At 37.9% G+C, this 18,165-nt stretch overlaps 1 protein-coding gene across 1 annotated transcript in view; it reads right to left on the bottom strand.

Annotated features, from left to right (window-relative positions):
* The window catches only part of LOC149838594 (callose synthase 5-like), a 123,210-nt gene that overhangs the window by 57,383 nt on the left and 47,662 nt on the right, over positions 1-18,165 (bottom strand). The window contains exons 21-28 of the mRNA XM_090008277.1: positions 10,691-10,813; positions 10,478-10,596; positions 10,299-10,383; positions 10,063-10,223; positions 9,756-9,879; positions 9,572-9,666; positions 9,340-9,496; positions 9,077-9,228 (exon numbers count right to left, since the gene is read on the bottom strand). Of these exons, the coding sequence (XP_089864403.1) occupies positions 9,077-9,228; positions 9,340-9,496; positions 9,572-9,666; positions 9,756-9,879; positions 10,063-10,223; positions 10,299-10,383; positions 10,478-10,596; positions 10,691-10,813 (1,016 nt within the window). The remainder of the gene's footprint in view (positions 1-9,076; positions 9,229-9,339; positions 9,497-9,571; positions 9,667-9,755; positions 9,880-10,062; positions 10,224-10,298; positions 10,384-10,477; positions 10,597-10,690; positions 10,814-18,165) is intronic.

Here is an 18,165-nt window from a genome sequence, read left to right as displayed (position 1 = left end):
ACCCCTTATTTATATACTACAAAGAGACCCAAGGAGAGGCTCCCATATAGACGTTGCAGCCCCTCCAACGGTCAATGTCTATAATGTGGACCCCTCCTCAACCAATAATAAGAAGACAAAAAGAAAAAGAAAAGAAAGAAAAATAAAATGCATATTCAAGTGAATATGGGAGTTACATATAAAAAGAAAGATTTTCCCCTAGAGGGTATAACAAAGAATATATATATATATATATATATATATATACATAGACATATATATGGAATATATATGTATATGTATTATATATATATTATATACAATTTAACATAATTAGGGTTGTACCAACATTTATTATAGATAGGTAACATGAGGGTGCATCCCTCCAAGCAATTCTATTCAGAAATCAAGGGTTTATCCTTTTCTCTCACATTGTTCTCCTCCTTCTTACTTCTCTCTTTGATATTGTTTATCTTTTGCTAAGCTATTTGTAAATCGTGGGACCTTGATCTCTTCCAGGTCTTGAAGTCGATGAGAGAAAAGTTCTTCAATTTAAGAAGACTCTCTATGGACTTGAACAAACTCCTAAAGCTTCGTATGACAAATTTAGTAAGGTAATGATAAGTTTGGAATATAAATCTTACTATGTTGATATTGCTTTTTTTGTTAAAGAAATAGGTTATGATATTCTCATTTTATTACTCTATATGGATGATATGATCATAACCGGAAGCGACAAAAAGGGAGTAAATAAAATTAAAATTGTTCTTAAAAATCATTTTAATGTGTCTGACCTTTGATACTTGAGATATTTTTTGGCATTGAGGTGGCATATTATCCAAAAGGATATCTCTTATGCCATATAAAGTTGTTGACAACATAGCCAGTCAAGAATTTTAGATAAGAAAGCAAACACACCTGAAGTTGTTAATAACAAGATAAGGGAAGAAGACGAGACTCCATTAGAAGATATGATGCTCTACAAACAACTATTTGGTTCATTAACTTATCTTTCAATCACCCATCCGAATATAGCTCATGCAGTGCACACAACACACTAGTTTCAACATGCCCCTACTACCGTGAATATGATTGTTGTATTAAGGATTCTTGGATATATTAAAAACACTATTACTAAAGGGATTTTTTATCATCTTCTGCCTCTTTTAAACTAATTGCTTATATTGATGATGATTGGGGGAAAATCAAAATGATAGAGTCTCAACTATTGGCTTTGGTGTGTTTTTAAGTGACTCACTTATTTCTTGGAGGTGTAAGAAGCAATAAAAAATAATTTTATCGTCAACAGAAGTTGAGTACCATGCCATAGCAACCACGACTACAAAAATTGTATAATTAAGAAGCTTTCTTAGAGACATGGAAATCAACATCTTAATTCCATTCAAGAAGTGTTGCAACAACAAAAAACCAACAATCACACCTCTACGAGCGTACGAATCACATAGAGATACACTACAACTATGTTAGAGAAAAATATCTAAAAGGAACAATAGAGTTGCCTTATGTATTATTAGAATATCAACTTGTGGACTTCTTCACTAAAGTGTTGTCTTCACCTTGTTTTCCTTTTTACATGTCAAACTTTCAGTTATTACACTGTAAGTTTAAGGAGAAGTATTAATTATTTGATGTATTTCTTTAATATACATATATATATATATATATGTATATACATTCATATGTTATATACATATACATATGCTTTATGTATACAAATTATATAATGTATATATTATATAGTATATTTTGTAATTTTTATTTTTTTATTTGAACTAGTTGTTGAGAGCTAGTCGTTAGGCATGCCTAATGGCTAGTCTAACAGCTAGTTAGACTAGCCGTTAGGAACGCCTAATGGCTAGTAGTCTATCTCTTTTGTTCTCTCCATTGTGTATATATGGGCTTCTTGCCCACTGAGATGTACGCTTGTGAAGAGCATTTTATTAATAAAAGTAATATTTTTTACGCATTGTTCTTTCTTGATTGTTCACTTGTGACTTTGTTCTTTTCCCTTAGTGGCTAGTGTTATTTCCCATAGTGGTGTGTATTTGGCCTTAGAGCCCATTGCCATATCTTGTACTTTTTGGTGTTGATTCATTACACTAACTACTAGCCAAAGCAGTTTGCAAAACAAAGCATATGGAAATGACAAGTTAGGGATGGTTGACATATTCACCCCCAACTTGAGCGAGATTGTTGAAGAGAAGTCTATTTCTGTCCTACATTCTTGAATGTTATGTTCATCCCTTATTTTTTGACTTTTTGTGTATATGTACTTATGGGACATTGCCAGGGGCATAGTGGACTTTTTACTTATTAATTTATCAGCCATAATAGAACAAGTGAGAGAAGTTGACCAATTTTGATTCTCTTTTTTCCCTCTACTTCCTTTTCTACTGTCTTTCTCATCTTCTTCTCCAGCCTATTCGTCCTCTCCTACCTTTTTTTTTATTATCCAAAGCTAAACAACACTTGAAGAGCACAAAGATTTCCATCAAATGCTCCAAGAGTTGATCCCTATAAAATCAAGCATGTAGATCACATCTATACAGTCACAATTTAAAAATAAAACAAAAAAAAGGCTGAAAAAACCATTTGGCATGTTTTATTTAACATATTACATTTTGTATGTTCATCACTATATATATATATAGACACACACATACATACATATATATGTTGTATCCTTTATACCCATATATAACCGTGTAGCCGTAGTCATACCCTTACCTATGTGACATAGGTCATACATGGGTACAATGTCAAACAATTCAATGCTCAAAAAAATCAAACACATGGAATAGCAACATATATAAGAATACCACTAAAAGAGTATGTTTGAACTGTTAAAATATGTATATATATATATACATATACTTATATATATATATACATACGTATATATATATAAGTATATATATACATATATGTATATATATATATATACATTTTTCCATTTCTTGAAATACCCAATAGGGGTATTCTTGTAAAACCACATGTACCTTTTTTTGCTTTTACCTTTTTCTTTTTTCCTTTCTTTCTTTTCTCTTTTTTCTTTTTTATTTTTTCCTTTTTGTAAGACCACAAGGACCCCACACATGTAGTCGTTGGGGCTCTCTGTAATGAAATGGTGGTCTTCAACAAATGCACAAATAACTCACAAACAAGTGTCTATTGGAGACACTACAAGCATGACCCTTGAAAGGGTATAAAAGGAAGAACACTTGAAAAATAAATAATACTTTATTCATGAACAAAATGCTTAAGAAGCATAGTAATTTACATTGAAGGGGTTCACCCCTATATATACAAAAAAGTGGAAGAGAGAGGAGAGCTCATTTTGAGCTCTCCAAAAGAGACGTTGGACTCCAACGTCTCTTAATATAGCTGTTGGACTACATTCCAACAGCATTTATTATTATAGTTGTTGGACTATAGTACAACAACATTTATTATAGCTGTTGGACTACAGTCCAACAGCTATTTGCACAGTCAAGTTCCAACAGGAACTTGACTGGATCAAATATCTAGTTTCTATTGAACTAGATGCTAAAAAAGAAAATAAAGAAAAATAGAAAAGAAAATAATAAAAGAAAATATAATAATATTAAATAATATATATATATATTACAGTTTACATTTTAACACTCTCAACGACTACATGGGAGCCCCTTGTGGTCCCTTCCTTGGCACTCCCTCCTCTATAAATAGAGGAGGTCTCTCCTCTTGTAAAGCATGGGTTTTTCACCCCTCTTTCTTTCTTCAATAATATTCAACTTATGACTTTAAGTCATTTTCTACTTTTGTGAGTTTTGTGTGTACACCTCTAGTGTTTGTGTTCTTGGCTCTTGATGTCACTCTTAAAGAGTGCTTTTGCTATATTGGTGCTTCTGCCTCTTTTCATTACATGGTATCAGAGCTCAGTTGGTGATGGGGCTTCTCTTTGTTATCTTGGGACGTGTGCCTCTCAAGCTTTTGAAGAAAGGAAGAATATTTGGTGCCGATGGAACGTGATTCTAAAGTTGAGCTTTCTTTTAAGCTCAATGGATCCAACTACCTTATGTGGGCCTCCACCATGGAAAATCATCTAAGAGGTAAGAAACTTTGGGGTTTTGTTATGGGAACTGCTCCCGAACCCTCTCTTGTTCTCACTAAAATCGAAAATGATGTTGAAAAAGCTTTAGATGGCGATGAGCGCATCAAAGCTATCATTGACCACCAATCCAAAGTTGAGGATTGGGAGAGTAACCATGCCAAAATTTTGGCATGGTTTATGAACAATGTTGACCTTAAAAATTGTGCTAATATTGCCAAATTTAGAAGGGCCAATGAGGCTTGGTTTTTCCTTAAGGGTATGTATACCCAAAAGGATCTTGCTCGACAATTTTTTTGTTAAGAAAAAAATCCGTTCCACCAAACAAATGGATATGAGTGTCCGGGATTACTTTAGCTCTCTAACCCCTCTTTGGGATGAACTTGCTCTTCTTGAGCCCAAATGGGTGTCTCCGGAAGATATTGAGCTAAGAAGGGAATAAATAGAAAAGGAGCACTTTTTCAAGTTCTTCATGGTTTTCGACCGGAATTTGAACAAGTTAGGGCATCCCTTCTCCATAGAAGCAAAGCCTTACCCATAGAAGACGACCTTGCCGAAATATGCCAAGAAGAAACTCGACTTGGCCTAAGCATTAAGAGTGATGAAGTTTTGGCCGTTACTAGGCCCGGATCAAATGTAAAAGCATATAGACCTCCTCATTTTAACAAAAACAATGGGCCTAGAAAGGGAGTGATATGTCATTATTGTAATGAACCGGGACACATTAGACCGGTTTGTCCCAAACTTAAGAGAAAAGTTGCCGCGGTTGGAGAAAATTCTCCAAAAAAGAAAGAAGAAAGTGTCAAAGAGGGAGATATCAAAGAAACTCTTAATCATATCTCCGAAGTTCTCCAACATCTTCTCAAGACGTCTTCTTCAACATCCGGAGCCGCCATCGCCTATTCTTCATCACCTCCAGGTATGTAGATACTAGACTCCGGTGCTTCTTTTCATATGACATCTCATAAAAACTCTCTTTCAAATGTTTTTTCCGAACCCATATCCTCTTATGTTTCAACGGCCGATGGAACATCTTTGAAAATTGAAAGTATTAGAACACTTGATTTTAAAAATTCTCAAAACTTTTTCGTTCCTAAAGTAAGAATTGTTCCAAAAATTAATCTAAATCTTTTTTCCATTTCCCAAATCACCGATCATGGATGCCAAGTCTCTTTCTCACCTAAAGATTGCACCGTGCAGGATCTCCAGTCAGGGAAGCTGATTAGACAAAGCCATAGAAGGGGTGATCTCTATTTTATGGATTTTTTGACTCTTCCATCTAAGTCATCTTGCAATCTTGTAAAAGACAAAAGTATTGGAATTTGGCATGAGAGACTTGGTCATCCAAATTTTGTAAAAATGTCTCTTTTTTTTCTTTTGAACAATACTTGTAAAGACAATCACATGGCTTGTAAAGATTGCATTTTTAGGAAATCTAAAGCTACTCCATTTCCTCAAAGAAGTTACTTCACCACTCGGCCTTTTGAACTTGTTCATTCCGATATATGGGGACCTTCCCCTATTTTGTCTAAAGGAGGTTTTTCGTACTATGTGGCCTTTATTGATGACTTCACTCGATTTACATGGATTTACTTCCTAAGTCGCAAATCCGAAGTGTTCTCCTTCTTTAAAGAATTCCATGCAATGGTTAAAAATCAATTCTTGGGGAACTTATCTATTCTTAGGTCCGATTCGGGAGGCGAATACATGTCAAATGATTTTCAAAGCTATTTGAAAGAAAACGGAATTTGTCATCAACGATCTTGTCCCAACACTCCGCAACAAAATGGTCTTGCGGAAAGAAAGCATAGGCACATAATAGAAACCACAAGAACGTTATTAATTTCAAAAAATATTCCAAAATCCTTTTGGGCCGAAGCAGTTCTAACCTCAACATACCTTATCAATAGAACCCCTTCATCTTCTTTGAAAAATCTCTCTCCATTTGAAAAACTTTACAATATGTCTCCCGATTATAAAAGACTAAGAATTTTTTGATGTAAATGCTTTGTCCTAACTCACAAAAATGATAAACTTTCTCCTAGGGCTATTGAATGCATTTTCTTAGGATATGGCGAAAAACAAAAAGGGTATCGATGTTTTGACATACTAAAAAACAAACTTTATATCCCAAAGGATGTCACATTCCTAGAAGAAGAAAATGGTTTTTCACACCAACCGAATGAAAATATTGATTATTCCTTCTTATTTGACTTGTTGCCTCAAAAAAACATCATAGATGATCATAGTGATCCTAGTGAACCTCTCATTGAAGATCATTTTGAACATCCAAACGATGATCAAAATTTAGAAGAAAATATGTCAAGACAAATACAAGTCTACTCTAGAAGAAATGAAAGAAATCCACCTTGTGCCCTTGAAAAATTATCTCAAAGTGAGTCAATCGAAGAAACCTCTCAAAGAAGATCAAATTGTATTTCAAGAGTACCAAATAGATTTGTCTCTTATGATTCTTTTTCTCCCAACTATCGAGCATGTCTACTTGCTCTTCACTCCTTTCATGAACCATCTCACTACAATGATGCTAAACAATATGTTCATTGGAATGAAGCTATGGAACTAGAACTTAATGCTCTTAAAAAGGCACAAACTTGGGAAAATATTGATCCTCCCAATGGCAAGAAACCCATTGGATGTAGATGGGTTTTAAAGTAAAAACTAAGTGTGATGGTTCATTGGAAAGGTATAAGGCTAGGTTAGTGGCCAAGGGATATGCCCAAGAGTATGGGATAGATTATGATGAAACCTTTGCCCCTGTTGCTCGAATGACTAGTGTTCGAGCTCTTATTGCAATAGCCTCTGCTAAAAAATGGCCTATTTTTCAATTAGATGTCAAAAATGCCTTTTTAAATGGAAATTTAAATGAAGAAGTTTACATGGAACCACCTCCGGGTATGAATTTAAATGGTAAAATTTTGAAATTAAAAAAGGCCCTATATGGTCTTAAGCAAGCTCCTAAAGCTTGGTATGATAAGTTTAGTAGTGTTTTAATCAATCTAGGATTTACTTCTTGCTATACTGACACTGCTCTTTTTGTTAAGAAAACAGGTAATCTCATTGTTATTCTTCTATTATATGTTGATGATATGATCATCTTTGGGAATGACAAAAAGGGGGTAAATGATGTAAAGTCTGTGTTAAAAGAAACCTTTGATATGTCTGACCTTGGATTCTTGAGATATTTCTTAGGAATTGAAGTGGCATACTCCCCACGAGGATACATTTTATCTCAGATGAAATTGGCAACAGATATTTGTATCAAATCTAGAATATCTGATGAAAAGAAGGTTGAGACTCCCGAAGTTATCAATGCAAAACTGAGACTTGAGGATGTTGTTCTTCTTGAGGATCCAACTCCCTATCGTCAATTAATTGGATCTCTCACTTACTTATCCATCACTCGTCCAGACATAGCTCATGCAGTTCATGCTGCAAGCCAGTTTCAGCACGCACCTACTACAGTTCATATGGCGGCTGTAATGAGAATTGTGTGATACATCAAAAATACCATATCCAAGGGACTCTTATCATCTTCCTCATTTCTTGAATTAACTGCTTTTACTGATGCTGACTGGGGAGGAAATCCCAATGATCGTATCTCAACTACTGGTCTTTGCATTTTTTTAGGTGAATCTCTTATCTCGTGGAGATGTAAGAAGCAGCAAAAGGTCTCACTATCATTCACTGAAGCTGAATATCGAGCTATGGCAATGACGACAATGGAAATCGTGTGGCTTAGAGGACTCCTTGGTGACATGGGTGTCCTCATTTCCTCACCCACCAAGCTCTGCTGTGATAACAAAAGCGCGATCTACATTGCAAGCAATCATACGTTTCACGAACGGACCAAGCATATCGAGATGGATTGTCACTACGTTCGAGATGAGTACATCAGAGGAACTATCACATTACCATACGTCACTTCAAAATATCAACTAGCTGACTTCTTCACCAAAGCGCTCCCAACTCCATGATTTATGTTTCTTCTTGGCAAACTTTCGGTCTTTTCCCCGTAAAGTTTGAGGGGGCGTGTTAAAATATGTATATATATATATATACATATACTTATATATATATACGTATATATATAAGTATATATATACATATATGTATATATATACATTTTTCCATTTCTTGAAATACCCAATAGGGGTATTCTTGTAAAACCACATGTACCTTTTTTGCTTTTACTTTTTTCTTTTTTCCTTTCTTTCTTTTCTCTTTTTTCTTTTTTATTTTTTCCTTTTTGTAAGACCACAAGGGCCCCACACATGTAGTCGTTGGGGCTCCAACGGTCAGATTTCTGACCGTTGGGGCTCCCAACGACTACATGGGAGCCCCTTGTGGTCCCTTCCTTGGCACTCCCTCCTCTATAAATAGAGGAGGTCTCTCCTCTTGTAAAGCATGGGTTTTTCACCCCTCTCTTTCTTTCTTCAATAATATTCAACTTATGACTTTAAGTCATTTTCTACTTTTGTGAGTTTTGTGTGTACACCTCTAGTGTTTGTGTTCTTGGTTGTTGGTGTCACTCTTAAAGAGTGCTTTTGCTATATTGGTGCTTCCGCCTCTTTTCATTACATGAACTTCAAAGTTCAAACTACAAAAAGGAATGGTAAAGGATGTTTGAACATTGAACTACAAAAAGAAGTATCAAATTAGTAATATGATGTATGAGTTTAGAAGTTAATAATTATTTCTTTGATTATCCGAATAAAATCACAAAGATGTGACTAATACAAATCATCAATGCTCTTGCAATTGTAGACAAAATTATCTATAAAAGGTGTTAAAATCGTAAATATATATATATATACAAAGAAGACTTGAGCATTTCATGAATTAAAAATTTAAAATTGAGGTCTCATGAAGTGCCAGTGCTGGTGACACTTTTAGCTGGTAGGAGAAACCAGGTAACAGACAGAAATGTATAGAGCAGTCTTTCCTAAGATTCAATAATATTCAAACCTGAAAGAGAGCATTTTACGGACACGGGGAGCACGTGGCATGTCCATAAACAAAGAATTTGTAAAGAATGCTATCCTTCTACGTGCTTCCAAGTTGGTAGGCACATCAATGGCAGACTCCTTGACCGTGAAAAGCAGGTAAAGGCGTTTGACCTGCAATGCAGAATACATGATGGCCCAAAGAATTTATGGTTTTGAATATCAGAAATTTGAGAAACACGTTTTATTGTCAGAAATTTGGAAGATGCATAAACAAATACTTACCTGTTCTTCCCATTGTGCAGTTACCACAGGTGGAAAGTTTACTGCAGGTTTTGGATCAGTACCAGCAAAAAGCTGTCTCCCAGTTTGGGATGCATTAACTAGATCATACCTTCCTGATATTGAGTCTTTAATTCCATGTCCAAGATCAACCAATTCGCTACAAGTAACACAAACTTGAAATTTAAGTGGCTTTCATGAAAACAACTAAGCAGAAGATACAATATTTACTAACCGAATCTCATTAATCATCATATCACGGGTGACAATTTCTAACATATCTTGCAGCAGCAAAACAACAGTATCACGCTTAGTTAGATCGCCATCTTTCTGGAGAAAAAACTGAAAAGATTGAATATATGAAAAACATAAACAAGAAAAACAAAGCCTGAAGGAAGAACAAGAATGGAAAACTCAACCAATATCTCAAGAAGCTCCACAAATTTTTTACAGAGTTTTGGCATTGCACTCATTCTGAAATTTGCAAGAAATGTGTTCTTTGAAATGTTGGCCTCAACTTCCTTGATGATGTTGCTTATTATCCTGTTAACACCATTAACTCATAATTAGAAAAACAAAATTTCCTAAGTTATTTCCAGAGTTCATTATGGCCAAAAAGGAAAATTACTTTTAGTTCTCAGGTCTCTTTCATGTACTTGAGATAACAAGAAGTTGGAAGGGCAAAATAAAAGGACCAGAAGGATACTACATGAAAAAGAGAACCACCTTTTCTCATTTTCACCAACCACCAATATGTTCAATACATGTTTAAAAGATTCATAACATTCCAGAATAGCACATTTCATGTACTCGTCAGCACATATACGCTTCCAAAGATCAGCATCCCTGGACCAAAATTGCACTGCCATGTCCAGTGCTATTGGAATCTGCAAGAACCAGTCAACAGTCAAACAAATTATGATGCATCAGAAAATAGCAAATGCCATTCGCAAGTGTCAAACCTTGCCAGCCAGCAAAAATGGTGGCCACTGTATGAGTTTCAAGCTAGGATCTGATGAATAAGGAACCAGCATCAGGTCCATTTCCCTGTAGTAAGAAAGACATTTATTTAAGGAAGATAATTGTAATTAAGGCACATAGTTTTAGAATTATAGGATACTCGTAGGGCATTATTAGTTACAAAACAAAGCAGAGGGTTCCTTTCCTGTCACTTATTATGTCTTCTTCACGGAAACTAGTAATAATTTCATTCCATAACTGTGCAAATTTTGCAGCCTCAGTTCTCCTGCCCGGTGAGACCTGGAAACAGAGCAACCATACAGGAGTAGGATTACATATGGAACAGTCATTAACACCTAGAAGCGGAAATCTATTGATAGGCATGGTATAGAACCTCAGCAAAACGCTTAGACAATGAAAACCCACTACGCCGGGTCTTTTCAGAAGGCACTAAGCATGTATTGAAAGCTCCAGGAAGTGAAAGAAATCTTGACCTTAGCATACCTAAGGTGCGTATCTGAAAAAGAATAGATGAGGCAGGGTGTCTCAACAAAAGCTTTATTTCATACTTTCCCGATTCTTGGCACAGACATGCATCCAACTCAAGTTGTGAGTGGCTTAAAAATAAGGCAAGTGTTGTGACAACAAATAAAAAGTGGCTCAGAACTTTGTGACATGTTTGAAATGCATTAATGACATACTTTCAAGCATTCTTGTGTGTGTATATATGTGCGTGTGTTGAGGGGAAAGAAAAGTAATCCATTAAATCAACAAACAATACTGTAAAGAAGACAACAGTGAAGAGAAATCACCCACTAACAGCAAAACAAAACAGCAAGAACAACCCATGGCAATCCCATTGCCGAAAGGACTCAAAATGTACACACACATATACTATGTATGTATATGTATCTATGGGTATAGAGAGAAGGACGGTCCAAAAACTCTAAGAAAATCCCAACTATCTGTCCTTTAAATCGTACGGTTGAGATTTGGTCTCTCTCTTTCTCTTCACACCTTCTCCCACCATGCTTCGACCCTTTGCCGGCTGACGGCTGCATGGCAAATGACCGGCAACTACCGGTCATTGTTTGCTATCGGAAGGCCGTCTGACAAAGTGTGTTTTTTCTTTTTTTCTGTTTGAGGGCAGCTGCCCACCCATCTTTTCTATGCTACTAGTGGATGGTTAGTAGTTGGCCTTTTGGTGGCTGTCTAGAGACCGCTTGGACTCAGATCGCTCGCGGCTGCCAAATAGCAATTGGAGGGAGAGAGAGAGGTGGTCTATCATAAAACTGCCTAGTGGTTGAACAGAGACCGTCCACGGACAACCCACCAGCAAAATGGGTGTCAGGTGTGTGTTTGTGTGTGTGAGAAAGACAGAGAGTCTCAACCATCATCTGATTGTAAAAATAGGACGATTGAAATACTGGATTGGTTATGAGATATGTAGCGCCTATGTTATCGCACCACAAAACTGGAATGTTAGTAAAACTGATACCCAAATCCTTCTTGCTTAAGCCTAGTTAATTCATGCAATAGCTTTATACTCTGCTTTTGTACTTGATATGAAATTTGTATGTTGTTTAGAAGAACTCTATGACAACAAGTGTAGCCCCAAGAAAGTAACATAGCCACTAATGGATTTCTTGTCATCAGGGCAACTTGCCTAATCTGCATCTGAAAACAGTCAACCTGAAATTTGTCGACCTTTTGATGTATACACTATAATTAACACTTACTTTAAGATATCTTAGAAAATGTTTTACATGAGTCTAATGTTCCTGCATGGGCTTATACATAAACCGGCATGCCTTATTTACCGCAAAGGCAACATTTGGGCATGTGAAAGTAGTGTGTTGAAAAGAACTAACAATGCTTCTATAATGAGCAGGGTTTTCCAATAGCTGTCCCGAATATCTTGAAAGAGAAACATTAAGGGATGCTAGAGTGACCATACTTTTGCAATCTATCATGCCTGACTTGAGTAGAAGATCTGTAATATATTTCTTCTGGGTTAATATAACACGAGCCTTGGAGAACTTTAATACCCAAGAAATAGTGAAAGGGCTCCCAAGTCTTTTATCGAGAATTCCTGACCAAGAGCTTTAATGATAGCTTTGACTTCCTTATGAGAGTTTCCTTTCACGATTATATCATCTACATTTATCAAAATATACATATTTATTTCTTTTTTGATTTGAACGAACAAACAAGAGTTCGCTTTAGACTCTACAAAGTTTTATTTTTATAAGTGCACCTTTAACCTCTTGAACCATGCAGGGCTTTAAGCCATATAGGGCTCAAACAAGCTTGAATACATAATAAGCATAACTCTTATCTACAAATCCTGCAGGTTGTGCCATATAAACTTCTTCTTTTAGAAACCCATGCAGGAAAACATTGTTAACATCTAGTTGATGAATCTATCAACCACCAAAGACAACGATAGAGAAAATTATTCTGACCAAAGTTATTGAAAGCTTCTTAGGTAGGTAGAAAGTATGCTCTCCGAAAACTCACTTAGGAAGCGCGATACTCTTCGCTTTTGAAACTTCATGAGAATCTCGATCCCACCACGCTTCTTCTATGCATGGTCTATGCTTCCTATATGCTTTTCTCACATTTTTTTTGTGTTTTTCATGTATTTTCTCACACACTTTCACTGACTTTTCATGTACTTTCTCTAATTTGGTACCCATCATTTGTTAGATTTTAACAAAAATTTAACTCTTTTACTGAAAAATCATGAAAGATAAGAATAATCAATTTTATTTTAGTTTTTATTTGCTTCTTATTTGATTCCTATTCAATTACCACATTGCTTTATTTTTTATTCCTATTTCGCTTTCAAATTGATACTTTGCTTCCCACTTCCTATAAAACTTTAAATGCCTCACTTCTTGCTTTTGCTTCCCATATCGCTTCCTAGTTTGGCAACCTTAGTTCTGATAGATGTGGGTTTGACAATTGAGCTCAAAGTCTCAAAATAATCTACTCCTTTTTTTATTGTACCCCTTGGCAACTAGTTGTTCCTTATACCTGGTAATGGACCCATTTGCATGTCTTTTTATCTTACATATCCACTTACAACCTATCAAGTTGTGAGCTGTTGTATGAGGAACTAGGGTCCAAGTTTTGTTTCTATGTAAGGCCTATAGCTCTTCTTTCATTGTGTTTTTTCATTTGGGTTTTTCGAACAGCTTGGATAAAATTGAGTGGCTCTTTTTTTCCTATAGGACTTCGGTTAAGAGATCAACATGTATGATATACTTCATGGCAAAGAACATTTTTGTTTTATTATATCTTGGAACCTGGTTATCATAGGATGAGTTCTAACTGGACCTTGACTCACAGGAGTTAGTTCCATCAGTTTAAGGCTAGGTACAGGGTTAGACAAATTTGGATGCATATTGAGAGACTCAGTAGGAGGTGAAGATGGGTTAACGACTGTAAAAACCAGTAAAAAAATTTTAAAGAGATCGGACCCGAGTCGGGTCCAGACCCAACCCGGATCCAACCCGTGCCCAGCCCCTCGAAAACTCCTTTTTCAGAGGGGCTGGCAGCCCACGGCAGGGGGCTTCTCCGGCGACATAGGGGGTGGGCCCTGTGTGCGCCCCCTCCCTATTAAAAGGCGAGAGGGGAGAGGGGAAGGCTTACGAGCCTCCCCCGACCTCCCGACTCTCTCTCTCATCTCTTGTCTCTCTCCCCTCTGTCTCTGCTCTCTCTCTCTCCCCCCCCCGACTCTCTCTCTCTCTCTCTCTCTCTTTGTCGACGCCGGCCAACCCCCCCTTCACGGCACCACTCTCTCCGGCGAGTCCCCCCTTCACGGCAACCTCCTTCCCCTCGGCAGCCCAGGTAAGTCCCCCTCTTTTCTTCCCCTGATTCGTCGGAAGGCCGGCAGGTGGTCGGCGCCCCTGCCGAGCCTTCCTCCTCCTTTTCTCGACAGGCAAGGGGCTCCGTCCCCTTGCCTTCCTCTTTTTCAACAAGCAAGGGGGCTCCGCCCCCTGCCCTTTTTAATATTCTGGCAGGGGCCATGGCCCCTGCCCTTCCCTTTTCACGTAGGGGCCGATGGCCCCTACCCTTCTCCTTAAGAGAGGAGGCAGGAGCCGAAGGCTCCTGCCTCACCACTCGGAAACCAAGCAGGGGCCATTTGGCCCCTGCCCCTCTTTTAACCGACAGGGGCCAGAGGCCCCTGTCTCTTTTTCTGTCGAGCAAGGGCTCGGCAGGGGCCTTTGGCCCCTGCGCTCTCCCCCACCCTATTCATTTCCTTGGCAGGGGCCTTCGGCCCCTGCCCCTTTCTTTTAAAAAGAAAAAGGGCTGGCAGGAGCCGAAGGCTCTTGCCCCTCCTTCCTTTAAAACCCAGCAAGGGCCTCGAAGGCCCTTGCCCCTCCTTTTGAAGACTCTGCAGGGGCCAAAGGACCCTGCCTCTCTAAATGTTATCACGGCAGGGGCCGATGGCCCCTGCCCTCCTTTAGAAATCCGACAGAGGCCGATGGCCCCTGCACCCATCTCCTTTAACGGCATGGTTCATTGGACCCAACCCCGTTCTCTTTCGCAACGGTAGGGACCGATGACCCCTGCAGTGGATTGCGGAGAAACTGAGCTTTTTCCCTATCTATTTTTATTTTATGCATGTTAAACTACGTACTTTTGCAGTGTTACGCAACGGAGCCCGTTCGTACCCCGCGAACTAAACCGACGATCACCTACGCTCGTAGACGACTTCATTCTCGCAATACCCCAAGGTAGGAGAAGTTGCACAAGGACTTAAATAATTAAATCAAGCTTAAATAATTAAAGATCACAAGGACTTAATGATATATTTATATACATATACGTATATAAGTACACTTTTAAATCAAGGACGCGGTTTCGCGATCCTTGTCCTTGCTTTCGCATTTCCTATTTTTGTTGCTGTCGCGCTTTGCGCCCAGGCTTTGTTTTAGCAATTACTACTTACTGTCTTTTAATTCAAGGACGCGGTTTCGCGATCCTTGTCCTTTGCTTTCGCATTTCCTGTTTCAGTTTGTCGTTGCGCTTTGCGCCCAGGCTTTTACTTTCGTATTTACTGCTTATTGTCTTTTAATTCAAGGACGCGGGTTCGCGATCCTTGTCCTTTGCTTTTGCATTTCCTATTTCCGGTTGCCGTCGCGCTTCGCGCCCAGGCTCTTGCTTTTCGCATTATTGTCTCTCATTTTTGCCTTGCCATAGACTCAACGTATTCGGGAGGAATACCTATTCCACTTTTTACCCGATATAATTTGGGAAAACCCTTGATCTGGGGCAAGATCAAGTTGTTGGGTGATGGGTTCATTTGTAAAGCCCATTTACCAAAACCAGTGTTGTGACTTACATAGCACCCAGACACTGCGTCATCGAATGTCAGATTCGAGAAAATCACATGCCATATGTTGGCAAGTTATGTGTCGTTTCGAAGGATTTGAAATGTTAAAATAACTTTTTAAAAACATTATATCTCTGCGAAACACACTCTTGAGGCTCCTATTAAGGACCTATATCTCTTTCCTCGTAAAGTGTACTCTTGAACATGCGAGGCATGTTAGTACAACGACGATTGTATGAGAGAGTCTTATGACCTCGATTAACGCTTAGTGCATGTTGTTGAAAACACATATAAAAATGGGATCGCCTTCCTAGGCAAGATTCTCGTTTCGGTCTAATGGACCAGAGCATGAAGAATGAGGCAACGACTAAGAAACCCCGTTGCGCTCAATTCAACCTGGCTTCGTCAAGAGAGAGAACGAAGGGTACCAACTCCGATGGACAGACCATTTATGGCTTTTTAAAAGAGCAAAAGACCCGTTTTTCCCCAGTCATCGGAGGTTAGGGGGAGGGATAGGGGCTACATAAGTTAGCCTAACACTTCTGCAGAAGTTGGATGCATCCCTATCAGGCCTTGGGGACTTACTCTCTCGATCATCGGTCGTCTCCATAGGAATAAGATTCAGTCAGACAACCGAGGTATATTAAAATACTTAACATAATGAACACTCGGCTTGGACTCGACTGTTTCGACTCACGTGCCATGTATGTACCCACATTGCCGGTTATCAAGTAATAACTAAATTGAGCATGCTCACCCTTTTCAGTTTGTTGTACTTAGCTTATTCCTCCAGTTTATCTGCTTAGTTTGCTCGTTACTACCTGCTGCATAAATTAGCTATGCCTAATTTAGTTCTTTCTGTCTTTGTACTCTCCTGCTAGTTTTTCGCAAAACTAACCCATTTCATGGGTACAGGTGACGATTAGGTGCATCAGGCGATGGCGCGACTGCGAGATGATTTAAGGATCCACTGTTTCTGCTCGTAGTTCTTCTCCTGGATATTTTGGTTTTTGATACGGTTTTCCCTTGAGGAAATCCAAATTTTGTACAAACATGATATTCACTTTAATAGAAGAAATGGTTTCCTAAGTATTATTGCAGATTGTCCATGGTAAATCTTTGTTTTCTCGCTAACGTGCCTAAGGTTGTAAAACCTGTCCTCTTTCTTTTAAAAAGAAATCGTTTCCGCTGATTTTTAGAAATAAACTCTGTAAAGAAAAGGAATTTTCCAACTATTTCAAGAAAATTATAAGGTTCGAAATTTTGGGGCGTTACAACGACAGTATTTGGACTCGCTTGGTTTTTGTTTTCATGCTCTTGAGTTGTAGTTTGGTTTATATTAGGTAGGACAACAAATGAGGATTCTTCTAGTGTTCTACTGCTATGAATGGTCCAAGGGACTTGGATTTGGTCAAGAGTCTATGTCAGAGGTATAATATTGTTTTGCTTATTATACATGAACTTAGATTGATCAAATATAACATGCCTGGAAATAAAGTTTTTTCAAGTAGCATGATCATAGCAAACATAACCTTTATAATTTGTGCCATAACCAATAAACATGCATGCTTTGTATCTAGGTACTAATTATTGTTTTGAGTAAATTTAACAATTGATATAAGATTTTTCTTTATGGAAGGCACATGTAGAGCATCTAAGAGAATAAATTGTTTTGCAGATGTAGGTAAATACATATTACCTATACTTGTAATTGAAAGATTTGCATTGTTACCTACCATGACACCATCTTGTCCATGATACTCAGACTTGTTTACCATATTGTGATCATTTGTAGCCTTGTGATGTGTGGCACTTGTGCTTGGGTACCATGTGTTGCCATGCATGTTGTTTAAAGTCATAGTTGGGAAGGCTTTTGAGATATCGTAGCAGGTTCGGGCTATGTGAATCTTGCACCTACAAAACTGACATATGACATAGCTGTCTCTCTGGACACCTTCACGCTCGGGCGTTCATTTTTTTTAGTACCATTGTTATGATAGTCTTCGAAGAAGGGGTTAAATCATTCACCCCCTCTTCTATAGCCACTGCAGCCTCCATATGCTCAACCATGCCCTCTCTGAGAGAAGAAGGTTGTTGTGGAAGACTCAACTTGACGTGAAAGTTTTGGGTTCAACATTTGGAGTCTCCTATCTTGATTTAGCAGAAGATCAAAAATTTCATTGAACCGTGGAAGCTTATTGAGAGTGGATGTTGTAATAAAGCTCTCATATTTTAAAGTTAAACCATTTAACATATATTTAACCAAGTCTCAGTTGGGGATTGGTTCATCCATTGCACATAAGAAATCCACAATGAATTTAACATGATTCAAATCGTCTACCATGCTCTGATCCTCCATCTTGATGTTTTGAAGGTTACGTTTGTGAAAATCTCTATAAAAAAGGATTTTGTGTATAAGCACAATACTAGAAACACAGAGTGTGCACAAAGGCATAAAAGGAGAACTCTCACAAGTGCACAAAGGCATGGATACAAATGCACAAAGGCATAAAAGGAGAACTCTC

This window comes from Nuphar pumila, chromosome 5 (genome assembly GCF_984573655.1).
Source record: "Nuphar pumila chromosome 5, dmNupPumi1.hap1.1, whole genome shotgun sequence".
Classification (NCBI taxonomy): domain Eukaryota; kingdom Viridiplantae; phylum Streptophyta; class Magnoliopsida; order Nymphaeales; family Nymphaeaceae; genus Nuphar; species Nuphar pumila.
The sequence above is the reverse complement of the archived record's forward strand: the minus strand, read 5'-3'. Positions and strand labels throughout refer to the sequence as shown.